The sequence below is a fragment of the Schistocerca americana genome, chromosome 1 (genome assembly GCF_021461395.2).
Source record: "Schistocerca americana isolate TAMUIC-IGC-003095 chromosome 1, iqSchAmer2.1, whole genome shotgun sequence".
NCBI lineage: Eukaryota > Metazoa > Arthropoda > Insecta > Orthoptera > Acrididae > Schistocerca > Schistocerca americana.
In genome coordinates this window covers 816,543,437-816,570,139 of record NC_060119.1, presented here as the reverse complement: position 1 = coordinate 816,570,139, position 26,703 = coordinate 816,543,437, and the positions used below count along the sequence as shown (strand labels likewise).

General features: G+C 41.6%; 1 protein-coding gene across 1 annotated transcript in view; it reads right to left on the bottom strand.

The window, feature by feature from the left end:
- Positions 1 to 7,942: 7,942 nt before the first annotated feature.
- The window catches only part of LOC124594382 (proclotting enzyme), a 157,809-nt gene continuing 139,048 nt past the window's right edge, over positions 7,943 to 26,703 (bottom strand). Inside the window, exons 10-11 of the mRNA XM_047132754.1 lie at positions 20,061 to 20,200; positions 7,943 to 8,631 (exon numbers count right to left, since the gene is read on the bottom strand). Coding sequence (XP_046988710.1) covers positions 8,473 to 8,631; positions 20,061 to 20,200 — 299 coding nt within the window. The 3' untranslated portion in view covers positions 7,943 to 8,472. The remainder of the gene's footprint in view (positions 8,632 to 20,060; positions 20,201 to 26,703) is intronic.

Genomic DNA, 26,703 nt, shown 5'->3' with positions numbered 1-26,703 from the left:
CAGAATTCTAATGATGATGATGTCTTTCATTAGTGGCCTGGAGGCGGTGTTGGGAAGGTGTTATTCCCCCCGGCCCCCGATCACAGAAAGCACTGGCATCAGCTAAAACAGCATTTTAACACCAATGCCTGACTACTTGAAAGCAGCACCTGCAAGTCAACGATATGCCTTCTCGTGATGGCAGCCATTATGACAACGTTGTGTAATGCCGGCCGCTGGTGGCCGAGCGGTTATAGGCGCTTCAGTCTGGAACCGCACGACGCTTCGTTCGCAGGTTCGAATCCTGCCTCGGGCATGGATGTGTGTGATGTCCTTAGGTTAGTTAGGTTTAATTGGTTCTAAGTTCTAGGGGACTGATGCCATCAGATGTTAAGTCCCATAGTGCTCAGAGCCATCCAACCTTGTGTAAATAGTAACAAAAAGCTCATACCTGCCTCATTATTTGATTCAAATATGGCTGGAAAATAGATGATGTGCTAGTAATGTCAATTTGTCTCTTTTTAGAGATAAACGCAAAGGATGAGCTGAGTGTTGGGCACTGCTGCGACTCTGAATCTAGTGGAAGCGGTAAGTGGGCACTGGATATGCCAATTTCTTTAAACCAGTCCCCTTTTGATAGTAGACAACATTCTCGTCAACGAACGGATCGACTAGAAAGTGTAAACACATTGTCGATGAATTGTGAGCGACTGCCTGCGCCATCGCTTTGCTCCACCTAATCGCCCTTCTCCGGTCACGGCATCAGACAGGTGTTTTGGAAGTTCGGAATTCAAAACCCAGTCTAGCCATTTTGAGTAATGTTTGCTGCCCTTTCTACGTGATCCAGTCACATTAATGTGACCAACGCCTATGTTCGACGGCAACATACAGTAACGACTCACAGACGGCAGGTGGCAGAGCTAGCAGTGGAGGATATGGACTATATGATCAAAAGCATCCGGACACCTGGCAGAAAATGACTAACAAGTCCGCGGCGTCCTCCATCGGTAATGCTGGAATTCAATATGGTGTTTGTCCCCCTTAGTCTTGATGACAGCTTCCACTCTCGCAGGCATACGTTCAGTCAGGTGTTGGGAGGTTTCTTGGGGAATGGCAGCCCACTCTTCACGGAGTGCTGCCCTGAGGAGAGGTGTCGATGTCGGTCGGTGAAGCCTGGCGCGAAGTCGGCGTTGCAAAATATCCCAGAGGTGTTCTATAGGATTCAGGTCAGGACTCTGTGCTGGCCAGACCATTACAGGGGTGTTATTGACGTGTAACCACTCCGCCACAGGCCGTGCATTATGAACAGGTTCTCGAGCGTGTTGAAAGATGCAATCGCCATCCCGGAAATGCTCTTCAACAGTGCGAAGCAATGTAGCCCTGTGCTGTGACAGTGCCACGCAAAACAATAAGGGATGCAAGCCCCTCCAAGAAAACACCACCATACCATAACATTACCGCCTCTGAATTTTACTGTTGGCACTACATACACTGGCAGATGACGTCCACCGGGCATTCGCCATACCCACACCCTGCCAGCGAATCGCTACATTGTGTAACGTGATTCGTCGTTCCACACAATTTTTTCCCACTGTTCAGTTGTCCAATGTTTACACTCCTTACACCAAGCAAGGCGTCGTTCGGCATTTACCAGCGTGATGTGTGGCTTATGAGAAGCCGCTCGATCATGAAATCCAAGTTTTATCATTTCCCACCTAACCGTCATAGTACTTGCTATGGGTGCTGACGCAGTCTGGAATTCCTGTGTAGTGGTCTGGTTAGATGTCTGCCTATAACGCATTACGACCCTCTTCAACTGTCGGCGGTCTCTGTCAGTCAACAGATGAGATCGACCTGTACGCTTTTGTGCTGTACGTGTCCCTTCACGTTTCCACATCACTATCACACCGGAAACAGTGGACCTAGGGATGTTTAGGAGTGTGGAAATCTCGCGTACAGACGTATGACACTACTGACACCCAATCACCTGACCCGTTCGAAGCTCGTGAGTTCCGCGGAGTGCCCCATTCTTCTCTCTCACGATGTTTGATGACCACTGAGGTCGCTGATATGGAGTACCTGGCAGTCGGTGGTAGCACAATGCCCCTAATGTGAAAAACCTATCTGTTTGGGGGTGTCCGGATACTTTTGATCACATAGTGTACCAAGCACGTCGGGGGGAGGGGGGGAACATTGCAGTCTTTTTCGTATTGTGGAAACAGAGCGATTTCCCTGACGTCCGAAAGGGCACCATCATTCGCTTTCGTCAGGGGCGAACGACGGCTGCGGAGACGTGTACAGGCGAACAGACGTGGAATGTTGAGAACTGACAGCCCATTTGAACCAGGGGGCTATCAACAGTGTCCCCTGAAAGACTATTCGGAGGACGTTGCTGCATGTAGGCCTCCGCAGCAGTCGCCTTGCTCACGCACCACGGTGGCTGCTGTTCATAGGCGACGGAGGCTGGAATTTGCATCCCGTTACCGCAAATAGACGTCCACCAAGTGGCGGCAGGTGGCCTCTTGAGATGAACGCTCCGTCGGACAGATGGCCGTTGGCGTGTACGGCGTGAAATGTCTGAAAGCGAACACCCTCTCAGAACTATGGAATAGGGAATGTTTTCGTGGCATTCGCAGGGTCATCTTGTCACTATAGAAGGCACAATGAATCTACATAAGATTGCATCTATCGTTGGGGACCATGTCCAGCCCTACATGCCTGATGACGGCATCTACCTGCAGGACAATACAACGTGTCATACAGTTCGCTGTGTACGTACTCCCCTGGCAACCAGTCTTCCCGGATTTGAACCCAATCGAGAATCTCTGGCTGTACGCGCTGTCGATCCTCAGGTGAGTAACTTAGCGCAGATGGCCACGGTACAGGAGTCGGCAAGACTCCACATCTCTGTCTGTACCTTACACAACCTCAAACACTTTTCCTGAACTTTTCGCAGCGGTCCACGCAGCTAAAGGTGGTTATTCAGGGTTCTGGCAGGTGGTCACATTAATGTGACTGGACAGCGCATAATCATTTTACGAGGTATGCTGTTATGAATAGTTAACTTCATACTGTACCACACGATCTGTCCCAAGGGATTAACAAACAGGAGCAGTTACAAGGACGACTTCTACTCTTCGTCTCATGCCTTTTGTGTAGCTTACCGACTGCTTTCAGGCCTACGTCCGTCAATTATAAAGGAAAAAAAAACCTTACCGAGCTTTACAAGGCAAGCGTGCAGCAGGCATGGTTGTTTCGATTCGATTGTCTCGTAATTCCTCCCCTGTCAATTTATGCGAATCAGCAAGGGGTTAATAACGTGTATTCTCCAAATGGAAAAATGGAATCTTACACGTGTCGTGACTGTGATTATGGCATGCGGGAATCATTACTTTCCTATTCTTTTTGCATTCAGAAAATAGATACGAGTCGTTTGTTCACTCTGGCCGTTCTAAGACTTTTATGTGTTTGTCTACGTGTAGCGTCATTCGTTAGTTCTGCTACGGCAATCGAGCTGTTCTTATTCGCTGTGGAAGCCAGTCGTATTCCAAAGCACTCTGATACGACCGTACTTTATTATCTTTTAATGTATGCTGGACCTGTGGGCACAGGCACCATCAATCAAAATAGTACTATGTCTCTTCTCAATATGTAACGCTTTTTCTTTGTCTTTGGATTTTCACTGATATGTCCAATGCCTTGTACAACTAAAGAGAACGGAATGCTGCCAGAAAACAGTAGAGGAAGTATATATTGCTCTGTTCATTCATCATTATCTTATTTATCAAGTTTTAAACTAATCATCACCGAAAAATTCATTTTAATATTTTTTCTTTTCCTTAGTCTACATCTTAGGCATTCTCAGTTATCGCTGTGGTCATCATGTTCTCGTTTTCTTACACCTTCTACGCAGTCTGAACATGTTGGCAATGTAAATAGCAAAAGAAGTTCAAAAAATGGTTCAAAATGGCTCTGAGAACTATGGGACTTAACAGCTGTGGTCATCAGTCCCCTAGAACTTAGAACTACTTAAACCTAACTAACCTAAGGACATCACACACATCCATGCCCGAGGCAGGATTCGAACCTGCGACCGTAGCAGTCGCACGGTTCCGGACTGCGCGCCTAGAACCGCGAGACCACCGCGGCCGGCGCAAAAGAAGTTACTTTGCACCTTTTAAGTTTTGCAATTTACAGTTCAAGAGGACGTTCGGCTATTGGCGGCACAAGCTACATAGTTTTAAAAATGTTAGCATACACTGAGGCGACAAAAGTCATGGATTAGGGACATGAGCATATACACATAGCGGTAGTACCGTGTACACAACGTATAAAAGAATAGTGCATTGGCAGAGCTGTCGTTTGTACTCACAAGGGAAACTGAACGGTCCATGCTGAAGATGTGTCACATCGAACTAGGTCAAGACTTTACGCGTCGCGGTTGTGTGACCACGGCGTTGGTTTGCGGAGCGGGCAAGCCGAGTTCAAATTTCGCTGGTATCCCTGTCTCTTTTTTCTCAAAATTATGAATTTTCCATCCGGTCATTGACTTGTCTGTTCTCCTATTGTCTTTGCAGTTTTCATGCTATACGTTGGTTACAGGATATGAATCATGTGGTAAGAAGATATTACCGTCGTAACTAAAAGAGATGAGTGGTGAGAGCAGGCGAGATGATGCGTTGACCTCTCACAGAAATGAAAACAAGAAATTAATTCAAGCGTGAAAAATTCCAAAACGGAACATAACAGTCATAACACGAGGTATTTGTGTAGAACAGAGAAGAGATACGTACGTCTGGAGGTCCCTTCCTTACACCTCACTGTTACAAACGGGCGTTACACCACGACACACTCACATTTGAGTATAGCTAACAGACACATCAATGACCGGACGATCAGTTCATAATTTTGTGAAAAGAAATTTGTGGCACTAGCGAGATTTAAACACAGATCTCCCCTTTTGCAGTCCACGGCATAACCACACCTCCGTAACGTCATGGCTACGCAAATATGCGCTATGCTCCACGTCTTGGGCTTGGACCATTCACTGTTTCCATGTTGCTTCTTTTGCCACAGTTCAGTACAACTTCTTCCTGCTTTCATGCTCGATCTGTGTTCAGTTTTTGGCGGACTATCCACTGGGCCATCTTACAGCTAAATATGAGGGCGTGCGACGGGGAGTTTCCCTCGTCAGGTGATTCATGTGAAAGGGTTTCCGACGTGATTATGGATGCAAGACGGGAACTGACAGACTTTGAACGCAGAACGGTAGTTGGAGCTTGACGCAGAGGACATTCCATTTCGGAAATCGATAGGGAATTCAATAATACGAGATTCACAGCGTCAAGATAGTGCCGAGAACGCCAAATTTCTGCCATTACCTCTCACAATAGACAACGCAGTGGCCGACGGCCTTCACTTAACGACCGAGAGCAGCAGCGTTTGCGTAAAATTTTCGGTGCTAACAGACAAGCAACACTGCATCAATAACGGATGTACAACGAAACTATCTGTTAGGGCAGTGTGGCAAAATTTGGCGTTAATGGGCTATAGCAACAGACGAGCGACGCGAGTGTTTTTGCTAATAGCACGAGATAACTGCAGCGCCGCTGAGCTGACGGTAGGATTCGAATGTAGTGCAGTCTCCATGGAGCCGGAGACACAAGTTGTCAAAAGGCACTGTGCAAGCTGGTGGTGGTTCCATAATGGTGTGAGCTGTGTTTGCATGGGATGGACTGGGTCCTCTCGTCCAACCCAAGTGACCACTGGGTGGAAATGGTTATATTCGGCTACCTGGAGACTATTTGCAGCCGTTGATGGAATTCATGTTCTCAAACAACGATGGAATTTTCACGATGACAATACGCCTTGTCACATGGCCACAAATGTTCGCAATTGGTTTGAAAAACATTCTGGACATTTATAGCGAGTGATTTGGCCACCCTGATCGCCCAACATGAATCCCATCGAATATTAATGGGGCATAATGGAGAGGTCAGTCCGTGAAGAAAATTCTGCACGGGTAACAACACTTTTGCAATTATGAATGACTAAAGAGACAGCATGGCTCAGTTTTTCTGCAGGGGACTTCTAACTTAGTGTTGAGTCCACGTCACGTCGATTTGCTGCCCTGCGCCGGGCAAAAGGAGATCCGACAAAATATTAGGAGGTATGCCACGACATTTGTCGCCTGAGTGCATAGCCGCGATTTCATATTTTAAAGCACGTTATCCCTTGAAAGTAATGTGTCGGGTAAGAAGACTTCACTGTGTATTACCGAGCTAGCCACGCGAGATATATTGTATAAGTTCGGCCTTTACCGCAAAATGAACTTCTTAATATAATATGATGTCCTTCTATGATCGCCCCGCAGTGATATAATAGTTCAGTAATACCAAGAACGAATCTTAAAGACCATGATTTAAGTTTCTGAGGTTTATAAAATAGTAATATAGAGAAAAACGAATTTTTGTTATCAGACTGTATAGTGGAAGACACAACAAGAAGTTAACTGGTCCTCACCATAAATGATGTTTAGAGCAGCCCCACTATTTTACTAACGCCGTTACTATTGGAGGTGGTATGCCTTCGGCATCCTCTGAACCGAGAAACGGTTTACACAGTCAGTTCTTGGGACCACTACGTTTGAAGTGGAACTTGAGCCACAGTGCAACTTTGGTGTTTCACGCAATGGAAGCGTTTCGAGAGGTGAAAACTGGATCAAATGACAGGAAGTATACCTACAAGCCACGAAAGGTCCAATTCTCTCAAATTATAATTAGAAATATGATAACATTTTGTTAGGTAAAAATTAAAAATTTTAACAATGGCTATCGACAGGGCATAAAGTAGACATTGCGTGTAGGACATCAATATGTGCTATTTCAACTGTTGTTTAATTTATTCCAGTAACAGTGCCAGATTCGCTGTTGAGCTGTATGACAGAATTTATTTTGATGTTCGCGTCATGTACAACAGATTTCAAGATTATATAGTCTCGTTATCAGGTGCCAAACGTGCCTGCCAAATGGAGTACCATATATTCCACAGCCGTTTTTCCAGAACAGGAGGACACGACGAGGAAGTGAGCCAAAGCGTTGAGTAGAGGGTGCTGGACGTTGCAGAAGCAACATCTGTAGCAGGAAAAAATCAAATCTTTAGGCATGTTTTATATCTGACGATGGAACCCTATGATCTTAAAATCGATTGTAAACGAAATGAACAATAAAATACATTGCATCGTACTGCTGTGTGGGGAAATTGACACAGTTACGGGAGTAAAACAAAGCATATTATCCAGAATATTTGTTGACAATCATTTTGGCAGGCCAAAGTAATTCATGTAAGAGCGATGACAGTAGACACCAATGAAAAATAAAATGTATTCAGAACCTCTTGTCCGCATTCTTGAGAATAGAAATTCCTGAATTTGAAACAATTATGTTACACAACACAAAGACGGCGAGACGAAAATCATTTTCTAGAAAAAAACATGATAGTTATGACAAAACAAGGACTGATGGCAACCCTAAAAACAACAGCTTTTAACAAATATCCCACCTTCAGCGATCTCGACCAACATCAAATATAAAAATATTAGATTCTTTGAATAGATATATTTCTGTAGCATGAGACACCGTTTCACCACGTAACAGCGTCGCAAAATGCTAAATAGTTTTGTAGTTATCCTTAACTACAGCATGTTTATGTGATCATGTGAAAAAGAATGGTAGTACGTTATAATATAAATATTTATTACATACATTATTTACAGGTCATATTTAACATATTTAAATAACTGTTTGACGATGAAATGCAGAAGTCATTCTTAAGAGTACTTTTGAAATAAATATTCATATTGATTTATGTTTGAAATACTGTTCTAACAGTATCGTTTGATTCTAACTCAGTAATATGTTAAACTGATTCTTACACTCGAAGAAATGTGTTGTATAAAAATTCAACTTCTTACAATGGCTTTAGAAACACGGTAAACAGAAAGTCTGCTGTCTCACCACATTTCCGCTCGCAGAACACACATGAGTAAAAGGAAACATATCACAGTTTTATCGTTATATAAGAATCTACGAGTATGTAACAACAAATACCATGACTATGGGGTAATTGCCAAGTGCAGAAAAAGATCCTTAGCTAATAGACAACGCGATAACAAGAGTATTGTCAATTTGGTGCGTCGTGGTACTGTATTATACAGATTTACACAGCACGTCTCACTATCAGCAAGCTAATTCGTAGAGGAGTGAATTTTCCGACGTAAGAAATGAGAATAACATAAACTGTCTGAAATGAAACTATCTCGTGAGCTGTCTTTATATGATCTACTTCTGGTATTAAATGCAAATGCTGACTCGTCAATGAGCAATTTCACGTGAGAACAGAAAGTCCGTCTCAACCCACAGGAAGCACCCCCTGCGCCGTGTGTCCTCCATGACGCGAGGACATCTGGGCTCATTCGGCAGCATGCCGCCTCTGTCACTCGTTCATGTTCTCCTTTATCCAGTCGAGGTAGTGGGTGACCCTGGTGTAGACGCCGGGGTAGCCCGGCTCCCCACACTTGTTACCGAATGAGACGATGCCGATCTGGATCCAGTGCGCGTCTTGCTGCAGCATCAGAGGGCCGCCGGAATCACCCTGAAACAGAAAATGGGCCACTTCAGGAAGAGAAGTTTCTGATCTGTTTCTATACGGCATAACTGCAAGTTAATAATCTCAGTAAGATATTTTTCTCGCTCATATTTCATAAACAGACTGTGTGGTGACAATAGGTAGCCAATATTTTAATGTTGTTCCTTAAGAGCTATCTCAGATGAGATTAATTGAAAAGTACTAACTATTGCAGAAGAATATGTATAATAATAATGAACTAACCTCAATGGTAAAAAGACGAGGGCTAGTAGAAATCCTTGGGTAACAGAAGAAAGATTGAATTTAATTGATGAAAGGAGAAAATATAAAAATGCAGTAAATGAAGCAGGCAAAAAGGAATACAAACGTCTCAAAAATGAGATCGACAGGAAGTGCAAAATGGCTAAGCAGGGATGGCTAGAGGACAAATGTAAGGATGTAGAGGCTTATCTCACTAGGGGTAAGATAGATACTGCCTACAGGAAAATTAAAGAGACCTTTGGAGAAAACAGATCCACTTGTATGAATATCAAGAGCTCAGATGGAAACCCAGTTCTAAACAAAGAAGGAAAAGCAGAAAGGTGGAAGGAGTACACAGAGGGTCTATACAAGGACAATATTATGGAAATGTAAGAGGATGTAGATGAAGATGAAATGGGAGATATGATACTGCGTGAAGAGTTTGACAGAGCACTGAAAGACCTGAGTCGAAACAAAGCTCCGGGAGAAGACAACATTCCATTAGAACTACTGACAGCCTTGGGAGAGCCAGTCCTGACGAAACTCTACCATCTGGTGAGCAAGATGTATGAGACAGGCGAAATACCCTCAGACTTCAAGAAGAATATAATAATTCCAGTCCCAAAGAAAGCAGGTGTTGACAGATGTGAAAATTACCGAACAATCAGTTTAATAAGTCACGGCTGCAAAATACTAACGCGAATTCTTTACAGAAGAATGGAAAAACTAGTAGAAGCCGACCTCGGGGAAGATCAGTTGGGATTTCGTAGAAATATTGGAACACGTGAGGCAATACTGACCCTACGACTTATCTTAGAAGCTAGATTAAGGAAAGGCAAACCTACTTTTCTACCATTTGTAGACTTAGTGAAAACTTTTGACAATGTTGACTGGAATACTCTCTTTCAAATTCTGAAGGTGGCAGGGGTAAAATACAGGGAGCGAAAAGCTATTTACAATTTGTACAGAAACCAGATGGCAGTTATAAGAGTCGAGGGACATGAAAGGGAAGCAGTGGTTGGGAAGGGAATGAGACAGGGTTGTAGCCTCTCCCCGATGTTGTTGAATCTCTATATTGAGCAAGCAGTGAAGGAAACAAAATAAAAATTCGGAGTAGGTATTAAAATCCATGGAGAAGAAATAAAAACTTTGAGGTTCGCCGATGACATTGTAATTCTGTCAGGGACAGCAAAGGACTTGGAAGAGCAGTTGAACGGAATGGTCAGTGTCTTGAAAGGAGGGTATAAGATGATCATCAACAAAAGGAAAACGAGGATAATGGAATGCAGTCGAATTACGTGGGGTGATGCTGAGGGAATTAGATTAGGAAATGAGACACTTAAAGTAGTAAAGGAGTTTTGCTATTTGGGGAGCAAAATAACTGTTGATGGTCGAAGTAGAGAGGATATAAAATGTAGACTGGCAATGGCAAGGAAAGCATTTCTGAAGAAGAGAAATTTGTAAACATCGAGTATAGGTTTAAGTGTCAGGAAGTCGTTTCTGAAAATATTTGTATGGAGTGTAGCCATGTATGGGAGTGAAACATGGACGATAAATAGTTTGGACAAGAATAGAATAGAAGCTTTCGAAATGTGGTGCTACAGAATAATGCTGAAGGTTAGATGGGTAGATCATATAACTAATGAGGAAATATTGAATAGGATTGGGGAGAAGGGAAGTTTGTGGCACAACTTGACTAGAAGAAGGGATCAGTTGGTAGGGCACGTTCTGAGGCATAAAGGGATCGCCAATTTAGTATTGGAGGGCTGCGTGGAGGGTAAAAATCGTAGAGGGAGACCAAGAGATGAATGCACTAAGCAGATTCAGAATGATGTAGGTTGCAGTAGGTACTGGGAGATGAAGCAGCTTGCACAGGATAGAGTAGCGTGGAGAGCTGCATCAAACCAGTCTCTGGACTGAAGACCACAACAACAACAACCTCAATGAAAATGATTTTGGCAGTAATTAATGGAATACAATTCTTGAAACTGTGTAGCTATTACGGTAAAAAGTGAAAGGCTGAAGACAACCTGTAGAGAGATACAAATGAAACACATTCGAAGAACCTGAAAGTGAGGCTGTAATAGAGAAAGTTGAAAAAGTGGAGTGCAGCCTATATCCCATGGTACTCAGTCTATAAACTGAGTATGCAGTATAGGAAACCAAGGAGAAATCTGTAAAGACAATTAAATTTTAGAGAAAAGAAATAAAAAACTCGAGATTCGACGATGACAATATAATTCTGACGTAAGGGAGAAAGGGTTTGGAAGACATGTGGAATGGAGTAATAGTCTCTTGAAAAGAGTTTATACGATGAATACAATTAAAAGTAAAACAGGGTAACGTAGTGTACTCGTATTAAATCAGGTGGTGCTACGATAATTAGATTGGGAAACGAGATAATGAAAGCAGAAGACATACTTTGATGCCTGGGAAGCAAAACAGCTAACGATGATAGAATTATAGAGGATGTAATGCAAAACGGCAATAAAATGGACAGCTTTCTTCAAAAATGGGTTATGTTAGCATCGTATGTAAATGTGTTACGAAGTCCTTTTTGAAAGTAATCATTGGGGCATAGCCTTATATGGACGCGAAACGTGGAACTTCAACAATATAAGTTTTTGAAATTTGTTACTACAGAAGAAAGTTAAGACTAGATGGATAAATCTAGTAACTAAAGAAGAGGAACTGAACTGAATCGGGGAAGAAGCTTTATGAAACAATTTATGAAATAACTGGATAAGTTGAGAGAACGTGTCACGAGATATCAGTTAATTTGACAATAGAAGGAAGAGAGAGAGAGAGAGAGGGGGGGGGGGGGGGGGGGAGAGAGTGAAGGAGGGAGGGAGAGGAGTTAAATTTGTAAGAAGACACCAATGTCTGAATAAGATAGGCACGCTGGAACGCATGTAGAGTGCAGCAGCTGTGCACATATAAAAAATCTTACACAGGATAGATCAGCGTGGAGAGTTGCTTCAAACCAGTCATCGAACGCATGAGTAGTACAAAAACACAAGTAATCTACTATCTGCACTTGGCAATGTGCAGTCCTCGTTACTTCATTTTGCTTATTGAACCATATGTAAATCAATATTCTGAAAAAGCTGTAAAATCAGACTTTGTATTTCTCAAGCAAACCGTCTAGCATTGATTGTAAGAATTTATTGAGCTGTCTAGTCAGAGCAACTGAACCTTTGGTGTTCTCGAAGTTGCAGAAGCCTGTATGATGTGACTAGGATTAAATACTTCTTTACTTGGTTCGCTCCCATTCCGTGTGGAGTATCTTTCACTGCACTGATTGTATGTTGCTGGCAAGTGGAAACGTTGGGCCGGCTGGGATTCGAGTCGCGGTTGCTACATTCGATGGCAGTGCATTCCGCCGCCCAAGCACGCTTCGAGGACCGACTCAGAACTTCAGCTCGTCTCGGGCCTTATACCACCATATACATCTCTCAGAGGTGCTAGACCGGCAATACAGTGGGAAAACCTCTACTGACTTTAGAAGCGAAGAGGAAGATCCTGTAACATGTTAAAACTTTAAGTCTGTCGTGCGAAAGGCCGATATCGAGGTTCTACACGCTGCCTGGCTCACAATTTTAGTAATCACATACAATCATGCCTTTATTTGATAGCTGTAATGCGCATATCTTACGTGCATCTGCTTTCGTTTTTGGCAAACTTGAGTAATATTCTGAAAGATCGTGAGACGACAGTCCATCTATCGTTAGAGGAAGAGGTTATTGGACTAAGTTGCTGTTGACAGACTTTTAGTTTGTTCGAAGAGGGCACTAGCAGTGGCAACTAACATTTGGCTTTGGGAGAATTGGCTCAGTGGAGTAGCCATGGAGAGGCAGTGCCGACCACAGGATCTCATGGAAACCGTCCAGTAGTCGAATCACATATGAAGGGCTTATTTCAGTAGTGGTACAAGTCCATTTTTGTTCATTTTCAGATGCAGACTCCTAAAGTTAAATGAGCGCTGAAAAATCTGCAGCTGAGATACCAGAAATATTCAAGCATATGGCTTCTTGCTAGAGATGAACCTTTCTTTCTGTTTGTTTGGATCATTAATTTCAGAAGCATTATAGGAAGAAAATTGGAGGTAATGAACTTGTACAACTATTGAAATAAGCCCTTCATATAGCAGGAGTCAGACGAGGAGTTACTTGTCAACAGATATTCGTAGAGGAATGACTCTGACCGATGAATATAAGCCTGCAAAGAAGGCTGACGATCTGCTGAAGTTGAAAGCAGCTAACTCTATGACCAGGATATTGCTCATCATCAGCTCTTGTGCTATACTTTAGATATTTTCCAGTATATACATTCATTATAGTGTCAGAGGGGACAGTACACTCTCTGAAAAAAAAGTGAAGCAAACAAAAGTGGAGGCGAAAATTAAATGAAAATTCACGGACTGCGAGGTTTATTTCAGTGATTTAAAAAGAACTTGGCAGTATGAGGCCACTTATCTGAATGATGTTGCGCCCCGTCTGACATACATGCATGCACTGATTCGGTTGGGAAATGAATTATGAAGCCATTGTATCACTTCTGAGGTAAGTTAGCCCACAGCTGTTGTAATTAATCCTTGATGATCTGGATACTGACATTGGGACTGAGTTGGTTCCACACACGTTCTGTCTGGGACAGATCTGGGTATCTTGCTGGCCACTGGAATACGTAAACTTCATACAGACAGTTCGTAGAGAAATATGCCAAATGGTCACAAGCATTTTCCAGTTAAAAATGATATCGCGATACTGTCGTAAGAGTGGTAGCACGTAAGGACACAGGATGTTCGTGACATACTGAACAGTCATCAGAGTTCCGGAAATGACTACCAACCATGACCTGAAGTCTTACCAGATGGCTCCCACACCATTACGCCAGGAGTAACACCGCTGTGCCTCTCTGAAGCATTGGAAGAATAGGGCCTCTCTCCATGCCGCCGCCATACATGCCGATGTTGGTCATCCGGGGTACTACCCAAACGCGTTTCATCGCTGAGCACAGTGCGACGACATACATCAGCAGTCGATGTTTCCCGGTAACGATATCACTCCAACATGAACAACAGCCTACGCAGAGGATGGTTATTCCCTATTCCAGCTGCTGCTAGTCTCTGACCAATGATGCGGGGAGACACAAGGAATCCCTTACTTGTTCTCGGATGCAGGCGCAGATGTGAAGGGGTTATGGTGTGCTTGGTGCACAGTTCGGCGATCTTCCCTTGCAGTGGTCAGATGTGGGCGATGAGAACCCTGATTTGTATGCCTGCCCTCATGTCCACATGCAGCCACACATCGGGCCATTGTCACATTCGAATACCTCACAATTCCGATCAGATCAGCCGGCCAAATGAATGGCCACAATGAGACCCCTTCACACACTGTTAGGTTCTGGTAAAGGTGCCTCATACGAGTACTCAGCATCTCCGTGTCCTTCATAGCGACCACTCAACATCTGATACTATTCAGGCTCCGTATATACCTACCAGGCCGAGTAACAACACTAAAATCGAACAACACTAATGTACTCCGGTGGCCATTGAGTCTGTCACGGAGAACTGTAGTACCGCCGATGATGTGTACGTGTGCGAACTTACATTGACGTCCGATCACATCTTCTTGGTGCTCTACTTGTTTTTGTCATGCAGAGTATTTCGGAGCACGTCAGTCAAAGCACAAAGGATATTTTGTTTTAGTTTCTAAGTCACAATACATTTATTCGTTAGCGATATTCGTCATAAATAATCCACCAGATTTTGAGAAGAACCGTCAAGTCCATACCTACAACACTGGGGGGAAAAATGACCATCATTAACCATTATTATAGCTGTTTGTGGCCCAGAAAGGAGTTCGATATGCAGCAACAAAAGGTTTTGACTATTTTGCCAATAACATGTCTGACAGGTAGCTAAGCAAGTTTTAAATCAAAGTTAAAATCTTTACTCCTAGACAATTCTTTCTATTCCATTGACGAATTTCTACCTAAAAATTGATAGCCAGTAAAAGAAAATTTATTTTTAATTGTACATGTATGAGTAGGACTAACAAAATTATATGTTCATTAATCTTAACATTAATCATGTCTACATAGCCTGTAAACTGACTCATTCCACATCATTTCGATAAAAGACGCGTTGAAATGATCTGGGGGATATGTAACTTGCTAACTCGCTAAAATATTGTTATCTGGCACATACAGGGTGATTCCGTGATGAGGTTATAAACTTTCAGGGATGATGAAGAAAGGAAAATGTATCAATTTCAGTTACAGTAGGAGGTAGAATGGATCAAAACAAGAAAAAGTCTGTAATCGATAGGCTCTAAAGTGCATCTTTGCTGCTGTGAAACGCTTCTCTTCTACTGGACAAGTGCTAGTAGCTCTCAAGGTAAACATTTTAGAGCCCATGTTTTCCATACAAATTTTTCTTGTTTTGGTCCATACTACCTCCCAAAATACAAAAAGCAAAAGCTTGCAGTAAAAGAATTTCACTGTCAGACATATCGTAACGATTTCCGCTTATAACTTTCGATTCGACCGCTTCCAGACCGGGACCCCTTATCACGGATTGATACAGTTACACCTCTCCATCATCTCTAGAAGTGTGTAACCTCATCACGAAATCACCCGGTATATAGTATATAATGAACTATTTCGTAGATGTTACTATTTAATGACCTGACACCTCTAGCACTGACATAGCACTATATCTATCTCACTGAAATTTGCACTTGTTTCAAAGAAAGAACTCCATCAATCCAATTAATAGCAAACACAACCCATCGTTCGCAGTGCTGTCCCACACTCAGTAGAATGCATCTTCTAAAGGCTTCCACAACACTTAACCTCTTATTTTCAACCTATGTTAAATGTTCGTTTTCTTGGCAGTCTCTCACTGTCTGCAAAAATCCCTTGGACCCATTTGGCTGTAATTGTCGTTATTCTGCTTTACAAAATCAATGAATGTTACGATATTGCAGTTTTAACAAGGAGTCACAACTGCTACCTGACCCACCCATCACGACCGAGTTTCCCCAACCGTTCCAGATAAAACATGAGATACATAGTTAGTTAGTGTTAAGTTCCATGGATTATTTGCGCCATAAATCGTAAATAATGATGAGGATTTTATATTCATATCACAAATTAACAAATTATTTTGTAAATATGGCTACAGGGCGGTCATTCGCAAGTGGTTTTCTTACAGACGGATGTGAGTTAGTAATTCCTACCTCCACCTTTACACACGACAGTAATAAAAATTCTTTTACGGAATAGTAGGAGTTCTAAAGGAGTAACTTTATAAGATTGTTTTCAAATTTTAATTTCCTGTCTGCCATTTGGGCAAGTATCAAAAATTTTTGTTTCAGCATTGTACACCCCTTTTTGTGCTAAGCCTTAATGTGGAGTAAGGAATGTCATTTTTCCTTTTGCTATTGTAATTATGTACATCGTTGTTCCTTTTGAGCTGTAGTGGATTACTTACATCAAACTTCATGAAGGAATAAATATACTGTAAAGGAGTAGTCAGAATGCAAAACTCCTTAAACAGATGCGTACAAGAAGATCGTGAGAGAGAACCACGTAATATTCTTACAGCACGTTTTGGAGCAATTGCAGTTTTCTTTCTTAAAGATGAGTCACTCCATTGCATCACTCCAGATGACGTAACTGAATGAAAATATGCAAAAAACGTCAACATACTGATTTGTCAGATTTGCGATGATTCCAAGTGCAAATATAGCTGACTTAAGTTGTTTTAGAAGTTCCAAAATGTGTTTTTTCCAGACTAAATTCTCATCGGCACAGACATCTAAGAATTATGAAGTTCCTCCCTATTTATTACTTCTTCACCATGTGTTACACTTATCCCTGGTGTAGTGCATCTAGATGTGGAGAGCTGAATACGTTGTCTTTTTTAAAACTGAGGGTGAGATCATTTGCAGAAAAGCAGTCAATGATACTTTTAAGAATATTATTTATCATTTCCTCTGTTGGTATTTGTATGTTTGAGTTCATTACAGTACTACTGCCGTCCGTAAAAGAACTTATTCTACTTCCTGTATATGAGACAGAAGATCGTCAACATTTGCAAGGAACAATAACAGACCTAAGACTGAGTCTTGAAGAACCACACGCTTTATTTCTCCCCCAATCATAATAATCTCACCTGACCGCAATGATTGAATTACTTTGTTGAATTACTAAGTACGACTTTCTGCAATTTTTTGGGTGGATATGGCACCGATCATATGGCTAGACCATAAATCCCATAAAACCTCAGTTTACCTAGGAGAATATTGTGAGTTACACAGTTAAATGCCTCAGATAGGTCGCAGAAATTACTGACCGGAGCTTTTTTGTTCCTAAATGGTTGTAAAATTTGGTGAAAGAAAGTGTAAATGACATTCTCCTTTGGGCAACCCTTCCGCCATCCGAATAGTGAATTACTGAGAATCTGATTGTTACTCAGGTGAGATACTATTCTAGAATACATCACCTTTTCAAAAAATTTGAAAATTAACGTTAGTAACGAAACAGATCGGTAGTTACTGACCTTTATCAACTTTCTTAAAGAGGGGGTTAACAACTGCATATTTCAATCTCTCTCGAAAAATGCCTTGAAGTAGTGATGCATTGCATGTTTCAGATAAGACGATGATTAGCTTGTTAGATTGGAAGAAATCGTTAGTACTCTGTTAGAAACACCATCAACTCCAGATGAGTTTTTACTTTTTGAGAGAACATATAATTTTCTTAATTTAAGAAGGAGAAGTTGGTGTTACACTCATATGACTCAATTTTGTGAGAACTACCTTTTCAACACACTGCTGTGATTTTTGGTTTGAACTGTTTGTCCATATATTTTCTCACATACTTAAGTAATGACTATTAAACATTCACTACCTGTGACTCATCATTTATAGCACATCCATTTAATTCCATCATCATTTATAGCCCTGCTATTTCATTCAATGTCCTGTTCTGTAGCTGGTTGTTCTGTCTCTTATTTCACTACATTTGCTGTAACCCTACGTTCCTTGTCAGAAATACTGATTTCTGGCATACTGCGCATATTCCTTGATTTTTCTCGACTTTTCTTACTGCTTTTGAGTAGTTTTTGTAGCCTTCAACTACTGTAGGATCTCTATTTTTTCTTTCCAACAGATACATTGCCCTTTTCCTTTGACAAGATACTTTAAGTCCTCTAGTGATTCATAGTTTTGTACATGGTTGTTTAATATCCTTTCTGATTAGCTTATGCAGAAAGCTATTTTCAAATAATGATAGAAATTTATCATGGAACAGATTACATTTTGTGTCAGCATTTGGTTCATTATATATTTCATCCGAGGTCATTATTGTAAAGTATTCTTAAAAACATTTGTTCTGGAGTCATTAAGTATTCTTACTGATTTCCATCGAGAAGTAACTGAAAGACACTATCTCATTTATCCTAACTAAACGTGCATCATGATCAGGCAGAGCATTTGCTTCTGGGTATACAGTTATTTTCTTGCTCTGACGTTCATCAGAGATCTTCTGTCTTCGTCCATCCATGTTGGAAAGCTAAATACTGAGATCAAACTGCAGGATGCATATAAGGTTTCCAGATCATTTTTGTAGTAGAACCCTGTGGACAATCTACACTGAAATCACCACTGAGGAGTATTATTTTTTAAATGCACTATCTTATTTATCCCAACTAAATGTGCATCGTTATCAGGCAGATAAAGCTGCTTGCTGCTGCCTGACAGACAGCATAGTTAGGAATCCAGATTCCTCATAAACAGTTCAAAATTTATCAGTGGGGATCTACATATGGTTACAAGTTAAAGTTACCTATTTTTCAGTATTAACTCACAAGAACAGAGTTCCATGTGCTAATCACTATACAATCTACGTGCCTCAATGTATTCTGCTTTAATATATGTAACAACTCCCGCTTTTCCAATATTAGTTATACATGAGTAAGACACCAGAGTGTAATATTTTATGTTTAACATCACTAATCCTGTGGTTGTGTGGTGCTCAATAGGCATAAGATGTCTGTCTTTTCATAGCTCTCTAATTTTTCCAAACAGTCAAGAAGAAGCTCTTCTGTCTTATTACCCAGTTCTCTAATGGTTTTATGAAATAAGGTAGTCTTACTTTTCTGTGCTTTCTTAAGCAGTTTTAGAGCTCTTCTGTTATTTTAACTTATTTCACAATGGGGTGCCTCAATCCTGACACTGACCAGACAATCTATCTTTCCGTCTCTTATTCAGATGTAGGTCACATCTAGCACATCCCCATTTCCCAACCTTAGCAACAGGCACTGCATTCGTATGAGATTTCATTTCATATAGCAGTATTTCCTTATGGTAGATGATGATCATTAGTTAGCCTGTGTTAATCATTATTAGTAGTTTTAAACCAATGTCTTGTACAGTAAGTCCATTTTCATAATAATTATTAATTAATATGTTGAATTATTTTCTAATTTACTTGTTATTCTCTTTATTAAGTGATATAATCCATGATCTCATAGCAATGTTTCCCGTATGTTACGTAATAAAAGATAACTAAGGAAAGACTATAGTTTATCATGTATCAAAATCGAGATCATTAGACAATGATAAAAATTCGTAGGATCCGAACACGCCACACTCTGGATACAGATCACTACATTGATGTATTCGAAGTGGATGTTTAGGCTCGTCGATTCTGCATTGTTTGAAGCAATAACTACATCCTACTCAAGAAAACTTTGGAAAACCACCCTACAGTTAAACAGTCAGTAACATATGTTTACTAACTGCTGCCACACTTGATTATTCAATACGGATTCCTCATTCGTTTGGCACTTCCTGGCCACCAACTCCAGTAGTCTGACAACGCCGCTGACCAATAGTAGAATGTCATTGTAGCAAACGGAGCAAGACCAGCCTCCACAACAAGAATACTACGTCTGCACCGCCGCTGAATAGTTACTTCTGTTGTAATTTACTGTATCAGCATGCACTCTATTTTTATATCTCTATTTGCATTTCGCTTAGGTTGTTTAACTTACGGTAAAGGCGATATTGAAATTTTAGTAACATACAGTTAACAGTAACTCATTAGACACTATCCGTGCTTAGCTGCTGCTCTAACAGTTCAGAGCTAAAGAGGATTTGTGTTACGTGATGGTGTGGGCTCACCTGGCAAGCGTCCTTCCCTCCCTGGGCGTAGCCGGCGCAGATGAAGTTCTCGGTGATGTCCTGCAGGTACCGCCTGTCGCAGTCCTCATTGCGCCACACGGGGATGGACGCCTGCCTCTGAACAGTACTTTCTCTGCCACCTGCCGAGACAATATTTGCATGTTTCTAAGCTTCATTTTCTAGGCTGATTTTGATGATAAAGTGCCTGCAGTTAAGTTTTATATTTCTTTTTGGAGGTTCTCATAGAAAGAACTCTTCACAAGGAATGTATTGCAAATAAATGTTCCTGACAATAAGACACAGATACACTTATACACACAGAGCAAATCGTTCCGGAAGGAAGGAAGGAAGAGAGATTAAGGTTTACCGTCTCTTTGACGATGAAATCACTGGAGATCGAGAACAAACCTGGACTGAGCAAAGGTGAAGAAAGTATTAAAAAATTAAATTTGGAATGCTGGGTGGGGATTTGAATCTCGTTACTCCCGATTATGAGCCCATATCCTTAGCCGTCTCATTAATCTCTCGCCATACTTATTAATTGTACTAAATGACCCTCTAACCACATATGTAATAGCTCTCTGAAGCAGGGTATTTTCCCAGATAGACTGAAGTATGCCATTGTTAAACCACTGCATAAAAAGGGGATACGTCTGATGTCAACAACTACCGCCCAATCTCTCTTCTGACTGCCTTATCCAAAATTCTTGAAAAAGTAATGTATTGTACAGTAGCTTCACAAGTTCGTAGAAATAAAGTTTTAACAAAATGTCAGTTTGGTTTCCAGAAAGGTTTTTCAACGGAAAATGCTATATATACTTTCACTAATGAAATATTAAATGCTCTGAGTAACCGAAAGTCACCCGTTGGGATTGTTTGTGATCTCTCAAAGGCTTTTGATTGTGTAAATCATGGAATATTTCTAGGTAAGCTCAACTATTGTGGTATAAATTGGACAGCGCCCAAATGGTTTAAACCATACCTAACTGGAAAAGTGCAGAAAGTTGAAATAAGCAGTTCACATAATATGTAAAAAACTAGTGATTTCTCAAACTGTGGAACAATCAAGAATGGGGTGCCACAAGGTTCAGTCTTGGGTCCTCTGCTGTTCTTAATATATATTGCCATTGCCATATATATATTGTCATTCTATATTCACGAAGATGCAGAGCTGGTACTTTTTGCTGATGATACAAGTATAGCTATCACACCCAACAGACAAGAATTAACTAATGAAATTGTAAACGATGTTTTTCAGACAATCATTAAGTGGTTTTCTGCAAATTGGCTCTCATTAAACTTTGACAAAACACAGTATATGCAGTTCCACACAGTAAATGGAATGACACCATTAATAAATATATACTTCGATCAGAAATCGGTAGCTAAGGTAGAATATTCAAAATTTCTAGGTGTATGCATTGATGAATGGTTGAACTGGAAAAAACACACTGAAGATCTGTTGAAACGTTTGAGTTCAGCTACTTATGCTATTAGGGTCATTGCAAATTTTGGCAATATACATCTCAGTAAATTAGCTTACCACGCCTATTTTCATTCTCTGCTATCGTATAGCATAATATTGTGAGGTAACTCATCATTGAGTAAAAGAGTGTTCATTGCACAAAAGCGTGTAATCAGAATAATTGCTGGAGCTCATCCAAGATCATCCTGCAGACACTTATTTAAAGAGCTAGGGATCTTCACTGTAGCTTCACAATATATAAAGTAATAGCAGTGTACATGGCTACAACTCTAGGAGAAAGGATGATCTTCACTACTCAAGGTTAAATCTAATTTTGGCTCAGTAGGGGGTAAATTATGCTGCCACAAAAGTTTTTGGTCACTTACCTAATAGCATCAACGGTCTGATAGATAGCCTTATAGCATTTAAAAGTAAATTAAAAGAATTTCTGAATGGCAACTCCTTCTACTCATTAGATGAATTTTTGGATATAGCAAGTGGGTAATTTTCCCACACCCAAAAATAAAACTAATTAAAAATATTAAGTGCCATGGAAAATTTTGTGTAATGTAATATCTTGTATAGAGACCTTTTATTAACCTGACTTGTTCCACATCATAACGAAGTGTCGTATACATGATCTATGGAACAAGTTCTAATCTAATCTCTATAGGCAAGGTTCCTAGCACAAGCCCGTGTGGTGGCGCCCGATCGGGAGATATCCAATTAGAATACTTGTGGTGAACACATTTTCATCGGCAACATTTCGACGGTAGGAAAATCCAGGTTTGGACTCAAGGTTTCTTAGCGCCAGAAGCTGAGTTATTACCCTGGATTAAATTCCAAACGCTTCGGGGGCTTCATAGCGTGCGGAGTCTGACGCTGTTAACGGTGAGTACTCTGTCGGATAATAGAGTTATACTGGAGGGGCCCCTTAGTGCTCAAGGAGTAGGCTATGAGTCGACTGCTGGTTTCACCGTCTCCCTTCTCACATCATTGACAACATAAACAAATCTTTGCACGATAGCTAAAGCTCATCACTCAATTACGCTTAAGACACAGCTCTCAAATTTCGTGAAGGAACGGTAAAATTCTACGTCCACATCTCATTCATACTCTGCAAACCACTGTTAAATACATTGTTAGAGCTTCTGCCTAATCCAGTTTCGTATAGAGCACAGGAAGAACGACTGCTTAAAAGCCTCTGAAGATGCTGAAATTAGTTCAGTCTTTTCTTCAGGGTCCCTATGGGGGTGAAGAATCTCTCCAGCTTCTTCCCTTCGCATTGGCTCTCGAAATCTTGCAAGTAATCTTTCGTTACATAAACGGCGACTGTTTTCAAGTGTTTGCCACTTCAGGTTTTTCAACATTTCTGGGGCACTCTCCCGTAGGTGAGACAAACCTGTGACCACTAGCGCTGTCCTTTTTCCTACACGTTCAGTGTCCTCTACTAACCCTATACGGCAAGGGTGCCAAACATTTGAACAATATTCTAAGGCGTGACGTACGAGTGATAGGCCAGTAGTTTCCGTAGAGTGACTGCATTTTCCCGGTTTTCTGCCAATCAATCTAAGTCTGCCGCCCTCCTTACCTACGGCTTAATGTATGTGATCGACTCATTCCATAACCCTACAAATTTTTACACCTGGGTACTTGTACGAATCGGCTGATCTTAATTTAGATTCCTTGGTGTAATCATACGATATTTCTTTTCTGCTGTTTGTGAAGCGCAGAATGTACCGTTTCTGTGTCTTTAAAACAAAGTTGCTAATATTTGCGCCCCTCTGAAATCCAATGGAGATCTCACCGAGGATTCGTGCATCGTTTTCAGGTTGTATTTCATTATAGGTAATTGCACCAAGTGTGAAACGTATGAACTCACTATTAATAATGTCTGCCAGGTCATTAATACAAGACATAAATAACAAGGATTCCAACACACTTCCATGACGCATGCCTGAAGTTAGTTCTAATTCTGTAGACAAGTCTCAGTCCAAGGTAACATGCTACGTCATCCCTACCAAGAACTCCTCAGTCCAGTCACAGACTTTGTTTGATACCCCATTTTGCCGTCTCTTTCTTAATACTGGCTGGTTTGGTGCCGAATCAAATAGTTTCCGGAAGTCAAGAAATACTAAGTCCTCCTGCATGCCATGATCCACGGCTTTCAGGATGTCATCTGAGAAAAGTATGAGCTGGTCGTCAATGTTTTCAGGTTCCAAGCTGGTTGGCACTAAGCAGTCATAAGGTTCGAGGAACATCATTATGTCTAAACTTAGAATATTCTCTCGGATTCTACAGCTTCTACAGCTTCTACAGCAGGTGGACGTCATTGAGGTGGGCCGACAGTCGTAATAGTGTGCTAAAGCCCTACCAGACCGACAGGCTCATAATTCACCAGCGTTTCTCCTTTACCAAAGTTCAAAAATAGTTAAGTACCTCCAGGAATGTTTTCGTCTCGGTAACACATTCTTATAATACATAGAAGGCCTATACAAGGGAGATGAACTTGAGGGCAATACTATAGAAATGGAAAAGGTCGTAAATGACGATAAGTTGGGAGATATTATACTGAGAGAAGAATTTGCCAGAACAGTGAAAGACCTAAGTCGCAACAAAATTCCTGGAGTAGACGACATGCCATCGTAATTACTGACAGCCTTCGAAGAGCCAGGCACGAAAACCTCTTCCACTTGGTGTGCAAGTTGTATGAGACAGGCGAAATATCCTCACACTGCAAGGAGAATATAAGAATTCCAATTACAAAGAAAATAAGTGCTGACAGGTGTGAGCATTACAGAAGTACCAGTTTAATAAGTCTTGGCTGTAAAATATTAGCTTCATTCAAATGAAACCTGGTCAGTGCGTCTACCTTTGCCTTACACGTAAGGTGGAACCACGTAACTGCGGGTATGGTGGCCGCATCTGTTGATAGAGAGACTGACACGTGCGCATCGTTTGATGTTGCATAGCGCCAGTGTGGCTTCACGCCGAAGAGAAGCTGGTCACACAAGTTATCGCCACTGCCGAACATGCAGGCGGGTAAGCAGGAACTGCGTGTCGAGTTCCTGGAACGGGGAACAACTATGAAAGCCCAGCGTTATCAAGGCACTTTACAGAACCTTAGCCGAGCCATCAAGTCGTAACGCCGAGGCATGTTGTCCACTGGCGTTATCCTCCTGCATGATAATGCCCGCCCACACACGGCCAATGCGTGAAGACTACATTGCAGCAGTTTCGGTGGGAAACGCTGTAACATCCACCGTACAGTACCGACCTTTCACCGTGAGACTTTCATGTGTTTGGATCTCTAAAACAAGCTATTAGCGGATATCGATCCGCAACGTACGACGAAGTGTGTGACTGGGTCCAGACATGGATCCGACAGCAGCCTACTACCTTCTTCAAGATGGAATCGACCGGCTAGTGTCACAACGGGATAAATGTGCCAACAGTTCTGGCGACTTTTTTTGTGTCTGTGTACGGTGTATAACTACATTTTTGAGTTAATAAAATCGTTACCGTTACTTTACACTTGTGACTGTATTTCACTTGGACGCCCCTTCTTTATAGAAGAGTGGAAAATCTGGTAGAAGCCGACCATGGCGCGGAAGATCAGTTTGGATTCTGGAGAAACGTAGGAACACGAGAGACAGTACTGACCCTCCGAATTTTCTTACAAGATCGGTTAAGGAAAGCATTTGTAGACTTAGACAAAGGTTTGACAATACTGACTGGAATACTCTCTTTGAAATTCCGAAGGCAGCAGGGGTAAAATACAGGGAGCGAAAGGTCATTTACAACTTGTAATCGAAAGGCATGAAAGGGAAGCAGTGTTTGTGAAGGGAGTGAGACAGGTTTGTAACCCATCCCCGACATTATTCAATCTGTACACTGACCAAGCAGTGAAGGAAACCAAAGAAAAATTCGGAGTAGGATTCAATTTCCAGGGAGAACAAATAAAAACTTTTAGGTTTGCCGATGATATTGGAATTCTTTCTGAGGCAGTAAAGGATCTTGAAGAGCACTTGAACGGAATGGAAAGCGTCTTGAGAGGAGGATATAAGATGAACATTAACGAAAGCAAAACAAGTATACCGGAATGTAGTCGCATTTAATCAGATGATGTTAACAGAATTAGTTTAGGAAACGAAACACTTACAGTAGTTGATGACTTTTGCTTTTTGGGCAGATAGAAAACTGGTGATTGCCGAAGTAGAGAGGATATGAAACAAAGACCGGTAAGACCGGGGTGGCCGAGTGGTTCTAGGCGCTACAGTCTGGAACCGCGAGACCGCTCCGGTCGCAGGTTTGGATCCTGTATCGGGCATGGATGTACGTGATGTCCTTAGGTTAGTTAGGTTTAAGTAGTTCTAAGTCTAGGGGACTGATGACCTCAGATGTTAAGTCCCATAGTGCTCAGAGCCATTTGAACCAAAGACCGGTAATGGCAAGAAAAAAGTTTCTGAAGCAGAAAAATTCGTTAACGTCGAATATTTTTAAGTGTTAGGAAGTCTTTTATGAAAATATTTGTATGGAGTGTAACCATGTGTGGAAGTGAAACATGGACGATAAACAGTTTAGACGAGAAGAAAGTAGAAGCTCTTGAAATGTGGTGCTAGAGAAGAATGCTGAAGATGAGACGGGTAAAACACGTAACTAATGAGGAGGTACTGAAAAGAATTGGGGAGAGAAAACATTTGTGAGACAACGTGAACAGAAGAAGTGGTAGGCTGATAGGATACATTCTAAGGCATCAAGGGATCACTAATTTAGTTGGTTGGTTGGTTGTTTCGGGGAAGGAGACCAGACAGCGAGGTCATCGGTCTCATCGGATTAGGGAAGGACGGGGAAGGAAGTCGGCCGTGCCCTTTGAAAGGAACCATCCCGGTATTTGCCTGTAGCGATTTAGGGAAATCACGGAAAACCTAAATCAGGATGGCCGGACGCGGGATTGAACCGTCGTCCTCCCGAATGCGAGTCCAGTGTCTAACCACTGCGCCACCTCGCTCGGTCACTAATTTAGTACTGGAGGGAAGTGTGTATGGCAAAAGTCGTAGATAGACACCAAGAGATGAATGAATGATGATGTAGATTCAGAAGGATGTAGGTTGCAGTAGTTGTTCGGGGATAAAGAGGCTTGCACAGAATAGAGTAGCACAGAGAGCTGCATCAAAC